The 25,433-nt window shown below is 40.6% G+C and overlaps 1 protein-coding gene across 4 annotated transcripts in view; it reads right to left on the bottom strand.

The window, feature by feature from the left end:
- TNIP3 (TNFAIP3 interacting protein 3) overlaps nucleotides 1-25,433 on the bottom strand; it is a 73,042-nt gene that overhangs the window by 32,743 nt on the left and 14,866 nt on the right. For all 4 annotated transcript variants that reach the window (XM_088792624.1, XM_019741377.3, XM_019741378.3 and 1 more), the window contains one exon: nucleotides 12,688-12,808. In XM_088792624.1, the coding sequence (XP_088648750.1) occupies nucleotides 12,688-12,808 (121 nt within the window). The remainder of the gene's footprint in view (nucleotides 1-12,687; nucleotides 12,809-25,433) is intronic.

The following is a 25,433-nucleotide window of genomic DNA, read 5'->3' as shown; positions in this document are numbered from 1 at the left end:
AATCCACATGCCTTTTTGTAACTTTTTCAAAATGGGAACTCTACTGTTTGCTTCCTGCTTGTATTCACATGGAAATTCTTAAGAGAGCATCGCAGTAATGGCTGATATCAGTCTCTGTGTCAAATCCTAGTTCCGTCCCTTATTCACTAGGTGACCTTGGGCACGGTGCTTAGCATCTCTGGACTGACCCAGCTGCCAGCATGTCTTAACTGGGTGATTGCAAGAACCTAAAAGCATCCTTGCTTCCCCTCTTGCTCCTCCCCCATCTAGGATCAATACTGCAGCCACTGTGAGTCTATCAAATATGTCATCTCATGTCACTCCCCTGCTCAGAACCTTTCAGTGGCTTCCCACCCCACTCAGAGTGAAAGCAGAAGTCCTCTCCGTGACCCACAAGGCCCTACACACACCAGCCCAGGCTTCTCCACTTCTTTCTCAGCATTGTCCCATTCCTGGCTCCTCACAGTCCTGACCCTGTGCTGCACACTCCCTGTTCTTTCTGCTTTCCACTCCTGCCCCCGATGCCCTCACCTTCAGTGGGTGATGGCTGAAATGTCTTCTCTTTATTGAGACCTTACGCGGCCTTCCCTTTAGACATTGCTCTCCATCCCAGCATTTTTTCTCCACCTCTTCTGCTATATTGCCCATAGCGCTCTCTCTCTATAGATAGATAGATATATACATATATATGTATATAGATATATATGTATATATATGCATAGAGATACATATATATACATATATGTGTGTATATATATGTATCTGTATGCATAGATACATATATATAAAATTTACTTTTCTTCCTTGTTCATTCCCACCATTAGAATGTCAGGTCCATGACAGCAATTTTTGTCTGTTTTGTTCATTCCATGTTTCTTGAACCTACAATAGTGCCAATGATTTCTGTGCAAGTACAGACAGTGCTCAGACACACACAAAGCCCCTCCCCACCCCAAACAAAATCTGTAATGTTGCTGAGTCGGATACCCTCTCAAGAGGTTATAAAAGAGCTAAAGATCAGAAATGTTAACTTCCTGACCTCCAAACTATAAAATCACCTCTTTTTCATACCCCAAAGCTGGGCCTGGACTAGGAGAGTCAGGTGAGAGGCGTATCCCAAATTCCATAGCTTCCTGGGCATATGTGCTTGTCCCCTGGGGTGGAACTCAGCCATCCTCCAGGGCCATAGAGCAATGTTTTCTGCAGTCTCTTTCCTTCCACCACTGTACGCTTTTAGTTTGTTGTGTATATCGTACATTAGAGGGCAAACTGGCTTTTGCTGACTACTCTATATTCTTTATGAAACTGAAAACTCGATGAACCTTCCATATCGAAAGACTCCTCAGCCCTGCACAAAGCCGTGAACAGTCTACCCCAGCTTGACGTGCAGCTCCTCTTTGCAGGCTCCCCTGCTTCTCCAGGGCAGTCAGTCACTTCCTCCTCTGTCATCCCAGGGTGGCTTTTGAAGCAAGAACTCCGGCACATACAGTAAAACAGCCATACAGTTCACACCCCTTTCTGTCCTGAGAGGCCAGAGCCTTGGAACTCAGCACAGTGCCCTCAGAGTACAGAGCAGTGATAGAACACGGTTTTATGGGATGAATCTCTTCACGTATGACTGTTCAGTAGGAAATCACGGGACACCGCGCTTCTCAGAACACAACCCCCAGGACAGTGACCAGAGCGGTACACCAACTTCTGTGTTGTCACCCAATCAGAAAGGATCAAGTAGGAGTTTCAATCCAATTTTTAAAAGCTGTTCTGTTTCCGTGTTGTTTCTTTTTATTTATTTTATAGGTAAATATTTTACCCTGTCCTATTTTGGTGGTGTGATCACTGTTATGTTGCCTCTATATAAATCCCCTTTAAATTTTTTTCTCCTAATCTTGGTTAATATGCAATAAATAACCAATATAAATGATTATACATGTTGTGGGGGAATTTCTCAAAGGCATAAATGTGGTCTTCAATAACACTGCCTAAATTTGTACAGTGCTTTTCTGCATCTTAAGAAATAAGTTAACATCTGGAAGTTTTAACTCTAAAAGTCCCAACACACACTGCTGTTTGTTTCATGTAACTAATCCTTTCCTTGCTCAATAAGAGATATTTTTGCCTCAAGGCTGACTAAATGTGTCAGAGTGCAAAGGGAAAAACAGCCGCTGTTCAGCATTTGAATTTCAAAATAGACCTTCCAAACTCTAGAGATCATCTTGAAAACAAAAGCTTTGAATTGCAAGAGCTAGTGTTTCTGAAAATAATATATTTGAATATTTTTAAAAAAGTAATTCTTTCTGTGCAATTTATTTTGAAATGCCTCAAAAAGTAACATGGATTGACAGATGAAAGAAGGTGGGTAGATGGATATGTATGTGGTAAACAAGTAGAGTAAAATGTTAAACGCAAAATCTAGGTGGTGGGTGTATGGATTATACATCATAAAATCCTTTCAATTTTGCTGTCTGTTTGAAAATGTTTGAGAAAAATATCAGATTCAAGGCATAAAATCATAGGCCATAAACAACTGATGGAAAAGAGGGCAGATAAAGAGACAATATGACCTATTCCTTACGTCTTCACCACCCTGCCCTCCCCACCAAAACGTAGATAAAGGTTTCATGGTCAGAGGGAAAGTGAGAAAAAAATCAGGGAGCAAGTACCTGATTGTGGTGAGTCCTCCTGAGGAAACGGAGCCCTCCTCCACTGTGTCCAGAGACTAACCCCTCATCTATCGAACGGCAGATTGGCCATCAGAGAGCAGAGAGAGCTGCAGCCTTACCCCTGGGTTAAACTGGAGAAGGGGCAAGTCCTAAGAGAATCTCTCTGCATCTCCCTGGCACAAAGTGGAAACTTTGTGGCATGTCTAGGCAGAGAGGCCCTGACAGACAGCCCAAGCCCAGAGAGGTGTGGAAGCAGAGCCAGGAATTTCCTATGCTCCTGAGGAGGATGCGCAAATGGTTAGGTAAGGTTTCATGGATTTAAGGAGGCATCACTGTCCAAATGAGCAGGATGCAGTGTGTGCCACGTGGACCTGAGGAAAGGAGACAAGATGAATGAACTGGAAGCTTCAGTGACTGCCAGGGATGATGCAGGCCAGCGAAAGACAGAAGCAGCAGATTACGTCGGTGCTAAAGGCAGGGTAAGATGAAGATGATTGGAGCCCAGACACCTTCACCCTAAAGATACCAGAAAAACACAGGCTGTCCGAATACATTTGAATTTTAGATACACAGTGAATTTTTTAAGTGTGTCCCATGCAATATTTTGTTGTTCGTCTGAAATTTATATTTAACGGAGCATCCTGTGTTTTGATTTGCCACATCGGACCTCCCTACCCTACCTGGCTTTCTCCACAAAACCTGCTTCACAGACCGTAGGTGAGGAGGAGAGGAGAGCGCGCCTGCATAGGCTGCACTGACAATACAAATTGCCTGAGAAAACATAGAGTGGCTGAGAGTCCCTACACTCAGCTGAAGTAAATTATCTTCTAAAAGGCAGGACTGGGGTCCTAGATTTAAACTCATCTTAAAAACCAAAGAAAATGACAGTTTTGTGCGCGAGTTCTGTGGTTGGCACATTCGCTCTGCTTCAGCTGGACCGCCCTGTGAGGGCGTCAGGGGAAGGAGCTTTGGTGCCAACAGGATGAAGCTGAAGTTCACAGACATTGAGTGACAAGTGGGTGACTGAACCCGCTCCAGAACTCAGTCCCCCTGGCTTATTGACCCCAAAGAACCTTCTACCTATGTGGCGAGATATAAATAACGTAGCTGAAAATCATTGGACAAACATCATGTACTTGTCTGACACAGCAGCCTGAGCCATTGAGGAATATAACTCAGGCAAGGTTCAAGCACACTGAGCTTTCTTAAGGACTGGATGTGACTCGCTTGGTATGGCTGAGGGCCTTTTGAGACAAACTCTTAACCAACTGCCACCACTGCTTACCTAGACACTAAATTCTACTGCCAGTGACTAGTGGTCAGAAAAGAGAAGCGTAGCCTCGAAAAAGTGTAATCCTCTGTGTTGATTTAAACTTTGTCTTCTTTCCTGTGAGGACACCAATCACTGATCACTCAATATCAGCACAGTTCCCTGGTTTTTCTCTTGTACTTTGCGTGCGTGTTGCCCTCACCTTCATTCATGGGCGCTTCTTACAGTAAATATCAATTAGGGACTGTGGACTGGGTACTGTGCTAGGTACTGGGGTATAAAAAATGAGCAAACAGACATGTCTTTCATGTAGTTTCTGTTTTTTGAATATCGAATCTGAAGAGTAGAGGGACCTCCCCACTGATGATAAAGTCCTTTCTGCATTTCATAACCGTTAAGTGAGTAGTTTGGGCACCTCAGGTGAGAGACACTGCTTTCTTCCTGAGACGGTACATTTCAACATCGTGTCCTTAGATTTAGATACTACTTTTAAACAACCAAAAACTGTAATTATGTATAATAATGAAGAAAGAGCAGATGCAGATGAAGATGGTTTAGAAACAGTGGGAGCCTGTGGAGACGACGCAGTGGAAACACAAATGATACAAATACCGTGTGTTGTCTAAAAATGAGCCTGGCTCAAGAGAAAATTTCTCAATATGCTAGCCTGAAAAATTGCCAACATTGCTAACTGATCTTTAGTGATTAAAAAAAAAATACTCTAAAAATTAAATCTTCCTTGCTGGAGAAAAAAAGAAAATAATCGATCTCACGTTTTCTCTGCTTATCCCAGAATCCCATAGGAAAACATATTTACATACTTTGTAGGTCAAGCCTCACTCTCCCCACAAATACAAAATAAGGTGAAAAGAGTCCGGCACGACATTGCATCTAGAAGGTAGATGCCGGGATAACATGAGCATCCTCCTGTGAGAACTGACAGTGCCCATTTTGCTAACACTCTTCCCACACCCACTAGAGAAATTGTTTCTAACCAAACTAGAAATGAGAAGGCTTGCTTGACAAAGACTTGTAAAATTATTAGATTTCAAAATCCAGCTTGGATTTGGAAGTCGCTATGAGAGGCCCAAGTCCTGCCACAAAGCTAAGCAGATCAAGAACCTAAGAACACACTTGCTAAATATTTCTTACGAATGTGCTATTCACTGCATCTCCCAAGCCAAACATCTTGCTTCCTTAATATGGTCACGAGTTTACACATTTCTTAACACAGAGCCTACGTTATTCTTCTTTTTGCATAACAAGGAAGACATACCTAAAGTTTTTTGGGTTTTTTTTCCCCAAATTTACTTGCTGAAGTCATACAAGTCTTGGAGAAGACAACCTAAAGCAGAGTCATAATTCTAACAGTAAGGATAGTACTTTTGCTGCAAGAGCCTGTTGAGTAGAAACCCTGAGACTCCCGAATTCTCTTTCTTCGCTTTCTTCTCTTGGCAGGCTCCAGGGTGCCTTGTGTTCTTCAAATCAGTTAAAAATTATAAATCTATTATAATTTCCACCCGGATGTCACTCTTCACTTCCAGGCTTGGTGGCTCCCTCCTCCACCCTCAGTGGTGTTGTGCTGCTCCCCTGGCCATCCAAGTGACCTGACCTGGAGCTGCCAGGATTCTGACCTTCACTGAGGTGGAGGAACCGTCTGCCACCTACTGCTTACATCTTCCAAAGAACAACCTGCATCTTTCATCTCGGGTGGAACCTGGGGCAAATCCAGGGGTGCAACAGACAACTTCTGAGTAAGAAAGGAAGTCCTGCTCAAAAGTGTGTCCTATTTATCTACCAAGAGGGAGCCTGTTTATTGCCTCACTTATCCAGTCCTGTAGAAACTTCTGTCCAACAAAAGGATGCCTCTCCAAAGTTAGGAAGAGCTTTTGTCTCCTTTCTGTTTTCAGAGTTTTAATTCTTGTGTCTTAGAGTCCGATTTTAGCTTACAGACTGTGTCTCATCTCCTGTGGTGCCTGCTGATATGCTTTACTATCAACTAGGGTTCAAGGTGGGCATACACAGCAAGGTCGCCTCCCGTGGACATACTCCTGATAGCCACGCGTAGTGGAAGCCTTCAACAGCTTCATAATGATTGGAAGGAGGAATGTGTCACACATTAGCCATGGGATTAACCGAACTCTATGGGGATATTTTGGGAAATACAACCTGGCCTCTTCGTGCACTTATCCACTTAGTTTTGCTGTGTGAATATACATTTAGAACTAGAAAACTGAAAACTAACAGCTGAACTCATAGTTAAGAGAAGGAAACATAGCTCAAAGAAATGACCACTCACGCTGCCACTGCGTTTCAGATATCACGAGTCGCAGCAGCTGAGCTGAGACCAGCCTTCTCCTTTCCAGGGAACAGGCAGGCAGTTTTTCTAGCCAACTATTCAAACATTCCCAGTGAAAAGGAAAACGATTCTCACATAACAACAGCACTTTTTTTTTCTAACAACAAAAAAGGATCAAAACATTCCACAGCTACCACCATTGAAATTAGATAATGGGATTCAAAGAGGAGGCCAGTCATTGTATGAAAAAAACTAAGAAAATTTTGAGGCTCAGCTAATCCTACAATAGTAATAATAATAATAATAATAATAATAATAATAATAATGTATTTGTTTAGCTTTTCATACTTACAGAGTGCTTTCCTATTTTCACTCACTTTACATTCTTGTCAAAACCCATTTTACAGACGAGAAAACAAGATTTTGATCATAATTTCATTTTGATAAAGAATAGCGAGTTTAACTTTCATAAAAAGGGAAATAAGAAAATGGAAACTGGACCTTTTTTTTTTTTCAACAATGTGGTTACAGAAAACGTGTGTCAACTTACTGTAGTTTGCAAGAAGTTTTTCCCTCATAATCTTTCACCATGTCATAAGTTCACATTATTCTCTGAAACTTCCAAAGCATTTTCCCAAGGCTTTTTCCCTTGAGAAGAGTGTCCAGCTCTAGAATGTGTCCCCAGTCACTGGAAAATCCTCCCTCAATTTGCACCAACGTTATTAAAAGCCTAGTTCTGGCGCTGTCTCTTAAAATCAGAAAAGCAAAGTGGAATCCAAAGACAAGACAGAGTTCCTACCAGTTTAATTAGCGGAGACCTTCTTACAGTTTGGGCACTTTGTTCCCTCTCCCAATCTACATCCTTGTTTCCAGGCGTTACTGGAAATGGACTTGTTTGTCTCCGAAATACATTTCAAGCCTCCTATCACTTTCTTTTGTATTTGAAGACATACAATTATGGGGTCATAAATTAATGTTAACATATTAATTTTCTCACAGTACCTATTAGGACCATGGCTTGGTTTAGTGTAACTTCCATTTAACACTCAGTGTGGAATCTTTATACTATTCTCACTTAAGCTATTTTTCCTTTTCCTACAAGACTTTCCCTGCCCTTTGTTCTCCAACTTTCTACTTCAATGCTCCCTAAATATTGCAATAGACTGGTAGATTCTCCATGTTCATCAATAATGTTTTCTATTTCCTCAAAGCAATGAGTCAGTCTGTTCATTTTCTCTTGTAGTAATTCTCCCTCTTTACTTATTCTCGGCAAAGATGGTTGAGCAAGATGGGAACTTGACATATGTCTCAGGCCCGTTCATTAACTCATAGTTCTTTTATTCAGCAACACTCTTCCCATGTCACAAAGTCATAAAGACATTCATTTCCTGTTTCTGGAAAGGGAGTCACCTTACTATTCACTTCACTCAGTGGGAAACAGAAGATGACCTCTACCATCCCTGACATTGGCTCACCCTTGTCTCCTCAAAAAGAAATTTTCTTGCAGTGTTTCCGGTTCTGTCAGTATCTTAGTGAGAATGTAGAGTTTTTGTTTTGTTCTGAATGCAGGATTTCCTTCTGCAGAGTGCCACTGTGTCAACAGTAATTCAGCAGCGATTCCAGCTGGAAACGACGCTATATTGCTATATTTACGTAAGGAATCAAATACCGGTATTTGAAGTTTCTTTCAGATGACGGTTGAGGAGGGTGTGCCAGAAGTCTGTTAGGATGAAGAGAGACACCCAGGGGCTGTTCCTGGGAGACCTTACTCTAGGAGACAGGTAAAGGCGCAATGGCTTGATCCAAGGCTGATGCTTCAAGCCCAGAAAGGAGGGGTTGCTCGGACAACAGTGTCATTCCTGATACCAGGTGACCTCTGGCCCAGTCACCACATGGTCCAAGCGAGGCGAGGGTTTCCATCAAGACTGAACAGCATGTGGTGAAAAGTCACAGCACACGCAACTGCGTGGTCTTTGAAAGGATTATGAGTGGCTAGGACATAAGGTGCATTGTGCGAAGTGGCAGATTTCACACAAAGCTTCACTTCCTCTCCTGACACTAGAACTTTACAACTTTGTGAATTTAGGCAATATTTTCCAATCTCTATGAACCTTGTTTTCCTCACCTGAAAAATGAGGATAAAGAGAGCCATATTTAAGAGTTGTCGATTTCAACGAAACATAAAATATTTACCCCCATACCTGTTATGGTAGGTACCCAACAATTATTAGATCTTCTTTCTAATGTTTTGTTTTAAACGTAAGTAGGGGCTAGATCATGGAGCACTTTATAGATCAAAACAAGGTATCTGGACTTTACGCTGTAGGTAAAAGGAACCCACTTTTAATGTTTAGGCACTTGCACATTAGCAAGATCCATGTTGGTAATTGTGAGTTAGTGTGAAGCAAATCTGAGGAAGGGCAGCCAGTTAGGCCTGTCTTGGGGCTAGTCTAGGCAAGAGATGATGAAAATCTGAACCATGGCATAGTAGTAAGGATGAAGGGAAAGGAGTGAAGTCCAAAGACAGTATGAAGGTAGAACAGGCACTAGCCTGAGAGTCCAGGGGGAAGGAGAGGTAGTGCCATTCTATGAATGGCGTCCCCTGGAGTTATTTGTGCAGCATGTGGCCCTGGAAGAATCCAGGATTATGCCCGCATTTGGATGACGGGGGGTAATAATTCATTCACCAATGTAGGAGGGGTAGAGAGGGAAAACAAGCTGATTTAGCAGGAAAGATAATGAATTCACTTTAGAAAGTGCTGAATGAAATTCATGTGCACGTAGAAGGAAGTATATGTGTCTGGAGTCATCAGCATACATTGTGTGTTTAATGAGCCAAGGGCTATGTACAGATCCCTGGGTAACACTGATATAGCACAGGCCGGCTACATGACAAGGAAATATCCAAGAGAGAAGGGAGGCGTCGAGGGGTTAATAGTACAGATGCCAGGGGAGTCAGGCATTTGAATAAGTACATAGTGTCAAATGCAAGTGACAGGACACGTGAAAGATCTGATGAAAATGACCATTGGATTTATCAAAATAGAGCTTGTCAATGGTAGAATAAGGGGCTGGAAAGTCTTGGACACCGTGATCAATAACCTTGGCTATGATGAGTAAGAGTGAGTCAGAACATTACCCGTAAAATAATATGGGGCCTTACACATGTGGAAAAGTCGAGGAGAGTTGAGCATATGGTGAGCTGGGGAGAGGTGATGAGATATTGAGGACACAGGAGCCGAGCCCAAACCCTGTGTAGTGATGGCCTTACGGCGTGGAGGCTTTCCCACCCAGCTCGGCCCTCACCCCACTCAGCTCACTTCAGTGCTACACCTCTTCAGTGTCTCTGTTTCCCAATGGCCACTTTGTATCTTCCCTAATTTCAGTAAACACTGGACCTCGTCTTGCAGCCTCTCACTCTCTGTAGATGTCTTTTCCTTGCACTTCATAAGGAAAATAAAAAAAAAACATCAGCGAGGATCCTGCTGTCCTTTGCCTGGATGTGTGGAGTATAGGAAAATGAGCAAATTTCATCAAGGAAGTGATCCGGGGAACAGTATCCTAAAGAGAGATACAGGTTTCGATTAAATCCCCCAAACAGAGGGAACTAATGACCGAGAGGATGGCAAAGCGGATGCTGACGAGGTCTTCACCACGTAAGAAGGAGCCCAGACAGAACACAGAATTGGCAGGGATGTCAGCCATGAGCAAGAGCAGACCAGAGACTCTGGATCAGGGCGCTGGAGGGGACTGGAATTCTCACAGTTAAGTTTCTTTCTGGGATTAGACGAGGTCTAGAGAAAAGCGCCCATTTCCATGACAGAAGGAAGTCGTAACTGGAGTTAAAGGGATGTGTACGAAGGTTGGGAGTGGGCGTGTGACGAGAAGGAAGGAAGGGGAGAGAGAAGCCCTCTGTGGCCCAGCCATTAGCAGAGAGATGTTTCTAACTCTGAAAAGGAAGATGACTTTTTCCGGGAGAAGTGTTTCTAAATTGGAAAAAACGAATGCGTACAGAATACACACAGTACTATCTGTTCATTAAATGAATGAGACAGACCAGGAATCCAGCCCACAGCGAGGCTTCCCTTCTACCTGGAGGTATCTGCCTTTTTTAGGAACTGGGGTTATTGGTAGTCAAAGGGGAACACAGTAGGCCGCACAGCTGTGACTACCAGGCAGAGTCCCTTGGGGGATCCTCGTAACAAGGAAATACTGGCCAATAAATGAGGAAGAAGGGGGGGAGAGCCCCACGATGTTAAATCGGAGCTCTGTCCCTGAGGTGAGTGTGGTGGTGTGTATTTTAGTGAAGACGCTTATCTGGATTGTCTTCAAACTATAGTGTACATTTAACAGCACCTATAAAAAAGCTTGTGGGGCATGGAAAGCACACTGAAGAGTAAAGCCCGGGACTCAAATTTTGTTTCTGGTTTACAAGCCTTGAGAAAGGAGAAATCCTGAGATGCTGCTGGCTCCCACCAGAGAAAAGAAAATGTTGAGTTCCATGAATTGGACAAGTTGTAGCCTCTTCCTGCAGCCATCACTAGCCAGCTTGACGAGGCCCCCGTCCTTGACTTCACAGTTAGCTGTGTGCCCATGAGGACTTTGCTAACCAGGGGCTCCGTGGGACTTGCCGGTGGAAGGCCCTGCACCCAACACGAGTGAAAGTTATAGTGGCCCAAGAAAGGAGAAGCCCCAGTGGCCACTGGAGAATTTGAAGCACATTTGGGAAGTCACATTTCATATGCCTGGATGGCTCTGCATTTGCACTGAATCAAAAGGAGAATTTTTGTACATTTCTGAAACAGTCTCCATCTGCCTAGGCCTCTGTAAGTGGATCTGACAAGCGGCAGTGCCTTTGACGGTGTCCATCCTAGGACCCTGTGGAGACGGCCAAGCCGCTGGGCAGGATGCTCCCGCCTGGCACTGAGCCCGCTGGGAGGTATCGTCCTCACGTGTGGGTCTGTGGGCAGGCCCCTCGCCAGTGATTGCACTCAGGTTGCCAGTGTGAAGAGACTACACACATAGGTCTAATGGTATTTAATGATTCCATGCGGCTTTCTGTCCCATGCAGTAATCAAAGACGGAAGACATTTGGAAATACGGAGACAGTTTAATGAGTATAACCTAGAGGTCTAATTTCAGTAGAACAATACATGTGGAAGGCACTAGTTCCTTAAGTTTCTCTTTGAAATTACTGGAGGGAAAAGGTTCAGATTTGGAAAGCCTTTTCCCTTTTATTGTTACCAGGGCTAAATGTAAGGCATTTATTTATTATTCAGCAAAGTCTATGGCAGAAACTCTTTGAATATTAGCTTGTGAAGAATTGAAAGTATTAGGAACTTGCCAAAAGAAAAATTTTAAAAATTAATGAAAGAAGAGGTACAGGGGTAGACACAACATATTAAGTGAAAAGGGATAAGTTTAACAAACAGGGTGTGTGTGTGTGTGTGCGTGTGAGAGAGAGAGAGAGAGGGAAAGAGAGAGAGAGAGAGAGAGAGAGAGAGAGAGAGAGAGAGAGAGAGAGAGAGAAACACAGACTTGAAATGCTAGGAGGCTCTTTAGGAGTGGTGGAGATTTCAGAGATTTCAGAGGCACATCTACATTTAGTGAGGCCTGAGGCTTATACAATTCCAGGGCCTCCTTTTATAGAAAAAGATATAGAATTGTGAATGCAAATTAGGTACAATAGTAAATCCTTGTTCATTCGCTCCACAGTAAATCTGTCTCTACATGATTTTTATAGTTTTCTGTGCTAACTTTTCCACAATGAGCACGAATTATAATGAACCAAAGTAGAAGTGTAAGTTATGCAGATTTTTTAAATGTCAGATATGCTCTCAAGTGTACTTACATTAATTTTTTTTGAAATCATTATAGACAGTTTTCACTTGGGAGGGCTACAGAGCTTAAGACTTTATGTTGTCAGTTATGTCATTTATGATGCATTTCTCTAAAGTCATCCACAAAATCCCTACCTTGAGCTTACCCTTAAATGTAATTTGCTTACATAAAGCACCTCAGACAAATATCTTGAAACAAGAGGAAATTCAAACAACACTTTGAATCAGGAAAACCTTGTTTGTTCTTTTTAAAATGGACACGAGCTGTGCTGATTTTAGTAACCCAGTGTAAGTAGGTTTCCATAAATTGGGTTACTTCCTCCCGAAAAAGGAGTAGTGACTGTATTAAACATTCTAATTGCATGAGCGCCTCCTCACTTTCCTGTAGTGACAATTGCCTGGTGTCACCCTGTAAACTGCAAAGTGCTTCTGCCAAGGGTTTCTTTAGTAACAGGAAGTGACTGTGTAAGAGAACTTTACGCTGGTTAGCTTTATCGTCTCAGCATCAAGGAAGAACATTACTGTAAGTGATTGGGGGACTGTCCCCATCAGTTCTCCTCGGTGAACACACTGCTGAAGGGTGCTTTGAGACAAACTAGAAAGAAGGTGTTTTCTTACCTGTAGAGAATGTGAACTTCTGTGACTCAGCATGGCCCTTGCGGAGACCCCTCTGGGATCAGGAGAAGCACTCCTCTCAATCAGATCCAGGATTTGATTGTCCAGCTCCATGCTTTCACATCTGCCCAGGGGGACATGGGAAAGTCACATTTTACAAAGGTAATGAGGAATTCTTCAAGAGGACAATGAGCTTGTGAATTGCGTGGAAGTGTTATTTGTGTATGGTTGGTAAGCTCTAGCATCCGCCATCTCTCCTCTCATTTTGGATTCATTTAGTCCAGGTCCTAAGAGCACTTGAAAGAATACTGGAGCTTAGTTTTCACTTACCTGCACATTTATACAAAGTGATAGAGTAAGATGCAGGCAAGTTTAGGGATTCTCACAGTCTATAACAATGACCAGGACTGAGCACTTACAGGGAGCCGGTGTTTCACACATTTTCTCACTCAGCGGGCACAACCATCTACTGAAGCATCAGTATTCCCTGCATCTTACAGATGAGCAAACTCGGGCTTAGGAAATTCACCGCCTCATTAAGTTACACGACGCTTTCGAGTTGAACACAACAACAGGACTGAGGGTAAGTCCCTTAACTTCTATGAACCCTATCGGCCTGGTTTATAACAAGAAGAAAATAATGTTCCATTGTGGGGCTGTGAGTAGGACTAGTGATCACATAGGTACGATGGTTAGTTCAGGGCCAGAAATGTTGTAGGTTCTCAACATTGGGGCCACCGTTACTATCCTGAGAACCTGGCATAGTTACCACACATTCTAACAAGTGAGTTTGGAAAGTAGGCCCCCAAAATTTAGTGTGTTGCTGAAACCAAAACAAAACAAAACAACTCAAAAAGCACAAAAACATTTCAATTTGGTTCAAAAGATAATCAAAAAGTTTAGTCACACCTAGGGCAAAAGCCAGCCTTGTCACTCACTTGGGTTTATAATATCTTAGTAAATCTTTGAGATTATCCTTCAATGTAAGAATTTAGTAGCTGAAAATAGTTTTACATATTGTTTCTAATTAGTGAAATTCATTACATTTCATTAGTGTCAATTGGTCTTAGATTTATTTTACAGAAGAAAATGGTGTTTATCAAGGTTTATTTGTTTCCTACACTATTACTAAAATCTTAATTTTTGGAGGCCTCAAAATTCTGACATTGTGTGGCAGAATTAAAGTTGGTAAACTCTGCTTCTTTTTTAAAACACTAAAAAATTGCATATAGCATAGTTATATTCCTAATATGTATAACTTTATGACCCAAGTTTTGGTGTAGAGTACATAAAAAGAAAACCACTCAAGCAAACTTGTCAACATGAGTAGAACAAATTCTAAATAATCTTGCCTTAGTTTTCCTGGGTACATATTACCCCCACCTTGGGACCCAGTCCCTGAGTCTACGCAGCTACTAGGCGAGGGTTATGGCTCCAGCGACCTATGCTCTGGGCCTGCCCCTTAATCAACCTTATTTTTCAGATAAGAAAATTGAGCCTCAGTGAGGTGAAGTCCCTTTTCTTCAGGTCATTTGGCTTATGAGGGGCAGAGTAAGGATGTACTCTGAAGCCCATGACTTTTTACCACTGGGCTGTTGGTGATTTTAGGAGTGGTCGATACAGCAGGACCATCGAGGGCTGTGTAGTTCACAAATAATTGGGTTTAGATTTTCTATTTTGAGGGACATTTCTGCTTTAATTCCAAAGAAAACAACTTACTATTGCCCACAATTGAAATGTAGATGACTTCCCTTCCCGTCAGAGGTTAGGTCAGGCTGGGGAGACAGGCTATGAGGATCAGATGTTTCACCCACACCTGTCTTTTATGAGGCTCCTTCTTTTTTCTAGGTTGTGAGTTCTTGACAAAGATCCATGGATGGGATTCAGGGGTCCATGAATCATTCCAAATCAAATTAAATACAAAGTAACATATGTGTTATATGCTCCTTGACTCTTTCTCAAGAAAGGGTCTATAGTTTTTATCAAATTCTTGACTTCCCCCCAAAAGCTAAAACTCATTGACCCAACTTAGGTTATTGTCATGAGTGACCACTTTAAAATCACATCTCACTGTGGCTTTTTTGTCTAAATATATACTTTATTTTTTTTTTACCATGGAGGAACTATGAAAATCCAGAAATGACTCTTTGAATCAAACACTATTACTAAAATCTTAATTTTTGGTGGCCTCCTTACTAAATTGCAAGTGAACAGAGAATTTAGAGGCAATATTATTAGGCTAAGGGTGATTCGCGATGAGGTTGAGAGAATTCAGTGAAGTCCAGTAAATTCCTATTGGACTCTTGGCTGATCCATCGCTTAGTTTAACTTACGTGGATATCAATCTCCTGGTTACCATCCATCCTTCCTACCCTTCACTCACAAGAACAAATCCACATGGAAAATAAGTAGAAATGCTGTTAGTACGAATTAGATTTTATCAATAGGATAGTAGGTTCAGCCAATGTGACACTGAAACATTTTTTTTTTAATATTTCCCCAAAGTTATGTATGATGTGTGAGCTGTTTCCCCTTAAAATACCATTGGGAAGTCATGATCGGCCCAGTACCCCAGGCAGGAACCAGAGAGAACGGGAAGAGGTGACCAGGCTGCAGGATTATCCGGGGCCCTCAGACTTTTATTACACACGCAGGGGGCTCCAGTACAGCGTCTTCTAAACAATTACCCAGTAACGCACAGAATACAGCTTGTCTTTGAATGTCATTGTTTGGTAGGCTCATCCAAGGATTATTTAGTTATGTAAATGTTATTATTTGATTAGAGCTTAGACATTGTTAATTTGTAGACTTCTGTCTGGTAAAAAAACAAAAAACAAAACAAGAGAAAAATAGATCATCTCCCAGGTTATTGTTTACTGCCTTGTAAGGGCATTAACCAGTTTTGTATCTACTCTAACCATCTTATTCTAACATTTCTTTCTTAAATTGCCTGCAAATACCCAACTCTTCAAATGCTCTTTGAATGAGACTTCTTATCTTTCTGGATACCTCATTAATTAATGAGTTGAATTAAAACCGTGGACATATGTGCGTTTTATATTTGTTTGATAGTTATGTTTTTAACTTTTCGTGCATCGCGTGTTAACCCTGCTGGAGGTCTATACTTTAAGACCCTTGAATTTCCCGTTGTTGGTAGTGACTGGATTTGGTTGTGAGCATACACCCCAAATCCACCAAACTCATTTTGGATGGTTACATGCGATGGTTAGCTCATTACTACTGACAAGAAGTATAATTTCCTGAAGAAATAATCACACTCAATAGACAAACAGATAACCACAATCTTGGAAATAACTGAAGATGATTTTGTTTGTGTCCTGTATTTAGAAGACAGAGAAATGAGGCCTGGAGGGATTACATGAGAGAGCAAAGCCCGGGCAAGTATTGGGGTCTTTCATGTGCTTTCTGCAGACACTTGCCCACCTCAAGTGTCCATGTTTCCTCCCAGCCTGCTGCTGCCAATGTCACATTTGAGGCTTTGATTGTACGTTATAAGCCAAGCCTCTTCAGGGGAGATGCTAGGGAACAAAGCACATTTTCAAGTATAAGTCAAGGAAAAATCGATAGCCGGTTCTTCCAGAATGGCAATGCTTCCAGATGTTCAAAGACCAGAAATTGCAGCCTTTGGTGACTCAGAATGAGAAGTGTTGCCTGAAACACCACCACCAGGCAGCAATGTTTAGGTTTTCCTTTGGCTGTTAGGATTAGTGCCCTGAGTATGCTCCTGGCTACTCGGGGGAGGAACAAATTACTCAGGAAAGGAAGCACTCTGTGTGTCTTTTAGATGAACAAGTCCTGGGGTCTTGATTATTTTAGTAAAGAGGAAGTTTGTGGTTTCAGAAGGTAGTAGGAGAGAAAAGGTTCGCTCAGAGAATTGTTAATGTAGTGCTAGCCTTTAGCAACAATAAATATTTCTAGAGTTTCACCCAAGACTATGTGGTTTAATAATTTAGGTAAGTGTCTAAAGCGGTCTTTGCCTGTCTGAAACGAAAACTGGGAGGATGGGGACATTTCTTATAAACATGGACTCTGTTTCCCTCGATCTGCATTCTCGGCTGGATCCCCGTTTATTTCCTCTCTGCTGTTGTGATGTGCCAGGTCGCTGAGCTGTTGACAGTGCCCCAGCCAAACCTCTGTGGCTCCCCCGGGAGGAACATGGGCTGGAGCCGGCTGGAGCAGAGAACAGAGAACGGGAGCAGCTGTAGGTGCTGTTCAGGCCGTGGATGGTGAGCGAAGTTCTAGAAAGCACTTCTACAGCTGTCCACTGGGACAGCTTTGGCCTCCTCCTGGAACGCGCTGCACGGGTACAACCCGCCCATCCCAAGGGCACAGCGACAGACCCAGACAGGTATTGTATCTGCAAATACACAGTTTTGACAGAAGATATTCCAAGACATGCGTTTTGCCTGGCTAAATGTTAACCATTCTATAGTTCTCACCTTAACTGTGGGAGGGACACTGAACCCTATTGCATGGGATGCTCCAACTATGCGTTTCCATAGCAACCTGCGTTCCCCCATGACGAAGCTTGTCCCACTTTATTGTGATGGCGTGTTCATGCACATGTGTCCTCTATTAGATTACAAAGCCCTGGAGACAGGGGCAGGATGCTTATTCTTGTATCTCCAGAGCCTCAGGGTTATTTGAAACATCTGCCAAGGGAACAAGTAGTTGAGAACGACTAGATCTGAGGTCAGCAAGGACAGCCGTGCCCTGAAGCAGGAGACGCTCCTAAGAAGCTACGCGTGGGCTGCTGCGCCTCTGCAGACGCAGCTGTCCAGGGGACCCACGGGGTTTCATCGTCCTCTGCTCAATGCAGCTGCCTCTGGGAAAAGGAGCTGACAAAGGCTGACGGGTGATGAGAACTGGAACAGGACACACCCCTCTGCGACCAGCCATTGAGCTGCACAGGAAGCAGGGGGTGGAGGCCTGTGGGAATTGAGAAGTCCTTTGCAGTCAATCTCCTGGAATTACACCCACAGTCAGGTTGATACCCGGAAGGAAACATAATAAGGCTAAAACCTTATCCAAAGGCAAGAATTAAGCACTATTCTCTCCTAACAAGCTCTCTGAGTTTTTAATAAGAGAAAAATGACATCCTTTTAGACCTCATGGCTGGGCTGAGCCTCAAGATCAAGGTGGGTGAAGAGGTGTTTCTTTACACTGGGGAGCGGGGACTCTTGTATGGAAAAGGGAGGAAAGTGAAGAAATCACGCAAACATTGCTCCTCTCCCTGCCATTCAAATGACACCAAGTGCACGCTTGGCAGGGATACACAAACAGCACAGCTTGATAGTTTCATGGGCCAGTAGGGTGTTTTTGTTGTTATTATTGTTTTAATATATCATCAATGTTGTTTATTTAAAATTTCATTCTCTCTCGAAGACTATAAAAAAGTCAATAATCTTACAGATGGCGGTGATAGGAAACACTTCAGAGCTAGAATTAGAAACAAGTCATCGCTTTTTCAAGTCGGGGAAACCTCACCACTGACTCTAACATCTGTATCAGCCAGTTAATACTTTTGCACCATTTCTCTGCAGTGCAAATCAACTCATTGATTTAGTGATGAACATATGGAGAACAGAATTAAACTAGCTAAACATGCACAGAAAATCATATATTTTATTGCTACTGTTGAAGGGTGGCAAAATATGCCAGCCCCAATCGTGCCACTCCAACATACGGATTATCCTGAGCTAATAGCACTTGGAAAAGAGCAGATGAAGGAGGAGTGTTCTGATCTTTTCTTCCTGCCAATGGGAGATAAAACGTCAGTGTGAAAGATGCGTCTCCTGTACCAGGAGCAAAGGAACATTCTAGTCATCAAGCACGCGAGAATTCTGCGCAAATAGACCTGGTTACAATAATTCTTATCTTCCTTTAGCGTCACCCATATATGTTTTACTTTTCCACAAAAGCTTCTCTTTGTTCAACCTAGTATAAGAGCACTGAGGTTTTTTTTTGGTTGTTTGTTTTTTTAGGGGGGTCTTCATTTCCATAGGAAGATTCCCGTGTCACAGAAAACTTAAATTTATATGCTTTTCTCTTATGAAACTGTCTTTGGTTACAGAGCCCCAGCCAAGACCTAAGATGAGTAGGGAAAATAATTGCTTTTCCTGTCACTAAAAAGGATTTATTCCCCAAAAAGAAAGGATCGCAATTTTGTGTGTGCAGGCACAATGAGCCATGAGCATACTGCTAGAGAAAAGAAATTTTCTCCCTTATAATGTTCTTGGCAATAAGCATTTCAACAGGAACATTAATAATATATTTTACAGTTATGTCTATATCAAAAAAGCAAGGGAATAAGTTAGGTCTGATATACTCATCTGATAGATCCATATTCTTGTGTCAACTATAGTATTTTTTTTTAAATTTATCAAACTGTATCTCTCAAATCTCTACACAATACCGAGTTGTGACATCATCTAGGAAGATTGGAAGACCAAATTTTGAGTCATGTCTAGTAATTATAATATTTTCCCTAGTATCACAGTGATATTTATTGACTATGAATTTAGGTAAAAATTACCACAAATAAAACAATATCATCTTAACACTATTCTCTTAAATCAATATTGTTGAAGCTAAATTTCTTTGGGACATATATTTGAAAGGACTTTTTTTTAAGGAACAGAATTGATAAAATAATTTTATTGAAATGCTTTTAAATTATAGCAAAAATGAGGAGGAAGACAGGCTTTTAATAACTGTGTGAGGTATTAAGTAATTTAGATACCATATACTTGGGAGCTGTATAATATTTTTATAATAGTAGAAATAGTTTACCTTTGTGTTCAATTGATCATTAAATACTGTTTACCTAAACTATCAGTTTAAATGTGAGTTTTTCACATATGTTTTGGAGTTTCATTTCTAGCTTTGATAAGTCTTGATTTAATCTACCAGCAGGTTTGCAGGGTTGGGTCCCCAGCAGCACGTACAAAGGTACAGAGCCAAGAGAAGACTGACAAGTGACATGCTTGCCAGTCTCAATCTACACCTAATTCGTCTATGGGTGTTGAGGAAATAATGGAATGAACGGTGAAGATATGCCCTCTGCGTGAGTTTTTTGAGAGATTTCAAAACAGCTTCACCAAAAGTCACAAACTAACATATGGCAACTTAATGTCTTTTTAAATCTTCTGATGGCATATTCCCAGTTCTTTCTCCCAGCTGATAAAGTGCGTGTCACCTTTTGCCAGATCCCTTGCATTAGCTTTGTCAGAGGTTAACATGCTGAATCAAATCATGATCAGTTATTATAATGTGTAGAGTACTCCTATGTATTTAAGGCGAAGGCTTCTGAAAACCTTCTACAGAGACTTCAACAGGTTCATTTACAGGTGGAAATGTTGCATTATTGAATGATGCCTCTAGAGGGCACTCTGCATTCAGTTCCGGTGAACACTGGTTTCTGATCATTGCAAAGGTTTTCATTTTGAATTTTGAGTTCAGGGGAGAAAGGGGACAATTGTGTGGTGTACACATGTGTAGTAATTGTAGTTAAGTTATTTTGTGTTACTTATTTTAAAACTTTTGATAAACATTACATTTCTTTTTAATCTTTTTTTATGTTGTACTCATTGTTTAATATTAATGTAACATATTTACACTAAATAGTTTTCTTCCTATTGGAGGTGGCAAGTTGATTTTGTTAAAGATTTCAGTAGTCCATATTCATTCTTTTTTTTTTTTTTTTTGCGGTGTTCGTATGAATGTGAAATTGATGAGCTTAGAATTTCTTTTTGTGCCAGAAATTAGGAAGTACTCAAAGAATTTGTTAAAAATGGGACAAATTAAATCAAGATAAATAATAAGAATGCATTATAACTTGTTAAATGAAATAGGAATTTGTTAAACTATGCTTATAAAAATTTTAAATAAATACCAATGGGGACAGGAAACATCCTTTCTTTATATTGGAATGCCTACTAATAAATGGAGAAAAAATTATGGTATTAAGAAATCACTACTTGGCAGCCATCATAGTAATAATTCAAATAAGAAATATCAATGGGTGCTAAAACTACTGGCTGAAAGTATGATGAGGAGAAGGTATTTACACAATTTCATGGGATCTCCCTCCCCCAATACTTAGTGAATAGTAAAGGAAATATTAAAAACAACTTTATATTGGATTATCTTGGCAGACAATAATCAAATGATAAAATAATCTGTAATGAGAAAAATCCAAATTGACCATCTGATAGGATGCATTAAAAAAACATAGCTTTACATCTGTGATATTCCTGCCAAAAAATGCATAATCTGAATCCAATTATGAGGAAATATTAACAAAAGCAAATTGAGAGACATTCTACTGAACATCAGGCCTATAATTTTCTAAAGTATCAGGTCATGAAGGTCAAGCAAAGACTGGGGAGCTGTACAAGCTTGAAAGAGCCCAAACACCATGAAAACGAAAGTCAATTTATTATTCTGAAATGGACCTTTTTTCCCTACGAACGCCACAAACAGGATAATTGGGAAAAAACTGAATGGGTTTGAGGTTAGATGGTATCTTGCATCAGTGTTCATTTTGTGATTTTGATGTGAAGGGGTCAGGATATGCCACCCTCTACCAGGGGACTTTGACATAAGGATTATTTTGAGCTGAAGGCAAGTAAGACTCAACAAATGCATCCCCTGATCACCCTATGGCATGACATAAACTGTCCTTTGAGGAAGTGGCATGGATACTGCCCCTCTCCTGTCCCAGGATGAGAAGAGCGACCCTAGCACCAAGATGAATCTGCATGAGTGACGCTTTCTAAAGTCTCTCATCTTCCATCAGTTCCTCCATGCATCTCCTAGTCACTTCCCTACGGTTCATTGTCCCTCGGAGCCCAAACCCGCTTTCTTTTGTTAAGAAGGTTATATGAGCTCCCAAGTCTGCTTCTTTGAGTTTCATTTCTTTCCTGTGAACAGCCCTGCAAATAAACATGTTAATAAATGTGTGTTCCCTTTTTCCTGTGAGTCAGTCTTTGTCACTAGATTAGCAAGCCCCTGACCCTGAACCTAAGGTTAGAGGAAAAGTTTTTCCTCCCTGATTGATGGTTATCTTATGGTTACTTGGCAGAATGTTCTTGGTTGTAGGAAAAGCACATTAAATCATTCAATGGTAACTTACTTCTGAATGGCTCTGGGGAAAAAAAAGATCTTTGTACACTTCTTAGAAATTTTTGGTAAGTTTGGAATTATTTTAAAACTTAAAATGTACTTAAATACTAAACCTTAAAAATAAAATTTGATTTGACATTTAAATTATCTTATGCTCAACGTAGCAATCATTTTATAAAAAATGAAATTAACATTCCATTATGTAGCAGAAACTAATAAATGGAAACCAATAAATCTTCTTTGAGATTTGTGAAATTAGGGTGAATCAAAACAAAGAAAAGATAATTTAGTGTATTGTTTTGCTTTTCTAAAAGAATGTGGAAGAAGAGCATTTGTGTGAATCAATTTACTCTGATGTTCTCTGTTCTAGCCCAAGGATTCCAGAAAATAAAATGAGCTATTTCCACATGACATTCAAAGCCCAAATAGGAAAAAAATGAAAACATAGAATAAACAAACAAAACCCCAAAACCTAGAGAAAACTTTTGCTCTATAGTGGCTGGCATTTTACTCTCCCCCACCCCCTACCCTCACTCCCACCCACCCACCCATGGATGTAGAATAAACATACAAACTCAGATGAAATCTTCAGATTGTGGGAGCCTGCCTTTGGAAACATGGGTTAGCACCCAAAGCCATGCACAGTAGAAAGAAACTAAAACCCAGAAAGACTTTTTATCAATTAATTCAATAAATAATTCTTTAAAACTTTTTGGTGGAATGCCCACTAACCTTCAGAACCAAACAAGCCTGTATCCTCATGATTTAGGGTGAGATTCCAAAAGAAAGAAATGTGCATAAAAGGGGATATTTTCTCCTTAATTAGTTACTTTTTTACGCAATTATACGACCTTTGACATCAGAGAACACTGCTGATATTTAAAGTGGACTTTTATCACAGTATTATTTATTTGACAAAAGCTATACAAGAAAACTATGGACCTTGTCTATTTATTTCTGACTATGGAGAATGGATCATTTATTCCTAAGTGAAATGGAAAAAATTACTGGCTGCTTTTTGTTTGTTTTAAAATGCTAAACCATTTAATTCAGATGGGAATTATCCAGGGTCATGTGAAAACCAGAAAAGTGAATGTTACTTGGTATAAAATTGTTTTTTGTTCTTCATCTATCTTTGCAGAATTAACATAAAAACAACTTTAGAATTTGTATAAACGCAACTATGCAAGATTAGAAGAGGAATTCCTAAAGCTGGTAAGTCAGATACCTGGCACCAGAAGCAAATGTCACAGAGAACTGGCATTCCAGAGATCAGGTGGGGAACAAATGACGTCCAATGAAGGGGGGTAGCATTCCGAGCAAAAACAGGGACTGGCTGGTGGGTGAGGTGACAGTGTTTTCATAAGTGCTGACAGGTTGGATGGGAACCAGTGGCATTCTACTAAAGAAATGACATTCACCTACACTCATCTGTCGCTTGTTGAAATGGGTACAAACACACGTCCACTGGGCCAGGCTATTCCCAGAGATGGCAGAACTCACTGACTGACCTGGGCACTGCACCAGCTGCTGTCTGTGCTGTGCCTGTCAGTCCATAGAAGGCCTTCCTGAGGTGGGAACCGCCTGCCCTGGCAGAGTGAGAAGACGGAGGCTCAGAGATGACACACCTGGCAGCTCTCCCCAGTAGCATTTGTATCGATTGCCAAAGGTAAATGATTAGAACAGGTCAACTAGTGATACTAGTAGAGGTAGATTTAATAAATAATTATTTATTCCATAACAAGGATGGTTTAAAAAAAAAAAAAAAACAGTACGCAAAGTAAGAGCCATATACACGATTTGGTCTTGAAGACCTAAAACTCAGGAAATAGTACAAGGAGTAACTATGTGTAGGTGATTGTAATGGAGAACTTAACACAAATTCAGAATTCCATTGAGGTTTGCAAAACCAAAGAATCGGTCAGACTTATTTGTAGAAAAATGAAATTATAAAATACCCAGGGGAAAGTATTTAGTTTTGACGATGAAAAAAATGAATAATTGCTTGAAAATATATACATTCATATCAACTATAAATATGAATACCTGGCAAAGTCAAGTCTCAGCAAATACTGAATCAATTAATAGGGACAACAAGTATTTTAGTCTTTTGTAACAAAGACTTGTATAATAATTTTTATAATACAACTTCAATGTAGACTATTTAGAATACAGTCATAGTGGATATACTCTATTTTCTTTATATGCACATATGTATTTTTGTTAATTGGGATTAGGGGTATCTTTAGTAAAATATAAATATAAAGTTTTACTTTTTCAGATGAAAGTATTGTCATAGTATTAACGGCCTTTCCTTTAGTAAAGAGAGCCATGGGTAGAATAGGAATTCAACTGAAAGCACTCAAGAACAAACACAAACAGACTTGTCTCCAAGTATGCAGCTTAATGCTTAATGAACTTTAATAAAATAGAACATTTAAGTGCACCAAAGACAGGCAAAAACCAGCTAGAAGGCAGTGAGGCTCTTGGGGAACGTACAAGTTGGACTCACAAAGGACAAGCAGAGGTGTTCACTGTTAGGACACTTGATTTTCCACTTATTGTTGAAGATTTGGAGTATTCCTTAACACCTAAGGCCAAGCTCAAGTACACATAGGATTGATTCTAAGTCTAGCTGTGAAGAGAACCAAACAAAAAATTGGGACTCACCCAAGAATTCTGAAGGAATTTGAGAGAAAATTTAGGAATCTTCCTCAAAATAAAGTTAACTACCATGAAAGAGAAAGAGGATTGCTAACATTATTTTAATTAATAAGAAGAGCCATATAAGAAAGTCAAAAGGCTTATCAGTGAGCAGTGGCATTTCATGATATAGATTCACTAATATGAAAGTAAACTATGGAAAGAAAAGTTTCTATAAGGACAAATCTTGCTTGGCTGAAAAAGATGCATGTGAAAACTTCACTAAGATTATTGGCAAAGGCAATTTTTAAAACTGAGTACATATAAAAATGTTGTGTCACGCTTTTAAAAATAGATTCCAGGAAAGAACTGAAAGGTATGGATAATAGACATATTTCTGGGTGAGTATAAATACTTGGTTTGTCTCAGAGACCTGGGCTGGGAAATATCTCATTTTGTTTTTTTGTTTTTTTATAAATTGCAGGATAGAGAATGTAAACAATGACATTTTTAAAGCCTTTCAAACCAAAATGCTAAATCAAAAGAAATGAAACATAGGGAAGATACACAAACTTATGGGAATAGGCTGAAAAGTAGTACATGACCTTCATGGTGAATAATTGTATTCAGAGAAAACATAACCCAAAACATACACATCTGATACTATGGCCTCAACTTTCAGCTACAAAGAAGTTTACCAGACACTGCAGTGTTTGCTTAGGAATTCATTCTCCCAGCGCTATGGAGGTAAAAAAGCAAAACAAAAAATGACTACATTTTACCATTCAACAAATAGATATTAAACATCTGGTAGTTTCAGACACTCTTCTTGGTGGTGGGCACATTAAGTGAATGAACAAGGCAGGAAAAAAAGAAAGCTCTGCTCCCGTGCAGCTGACATTCTAGGACTTCTTGAAAACAATGACAACTATAATATTATCCTGCCTCTGAACAAACTT

Source organism: Rhinolophus sinicus, chromosome 15 (assembly GCF_057876585.1).
Source record: "Rhinolophus sinicus isolate RSI-liver-muscle chromosome 15, RSI-T2T, whole genome shotgun sequence".
Taxonomy (NCBI): domain Eukaryota; kingdom Metazoa; phylum Chordata; class Mammalia; order Chiroptera; family Rhinolophidae; genus Rhinolophus; species Rhinolophus sinicus.
Note: the sequence above shows the minus strand (reverse complement) of the source record. Positions and strands in the feature narration are given on the sequence as shown.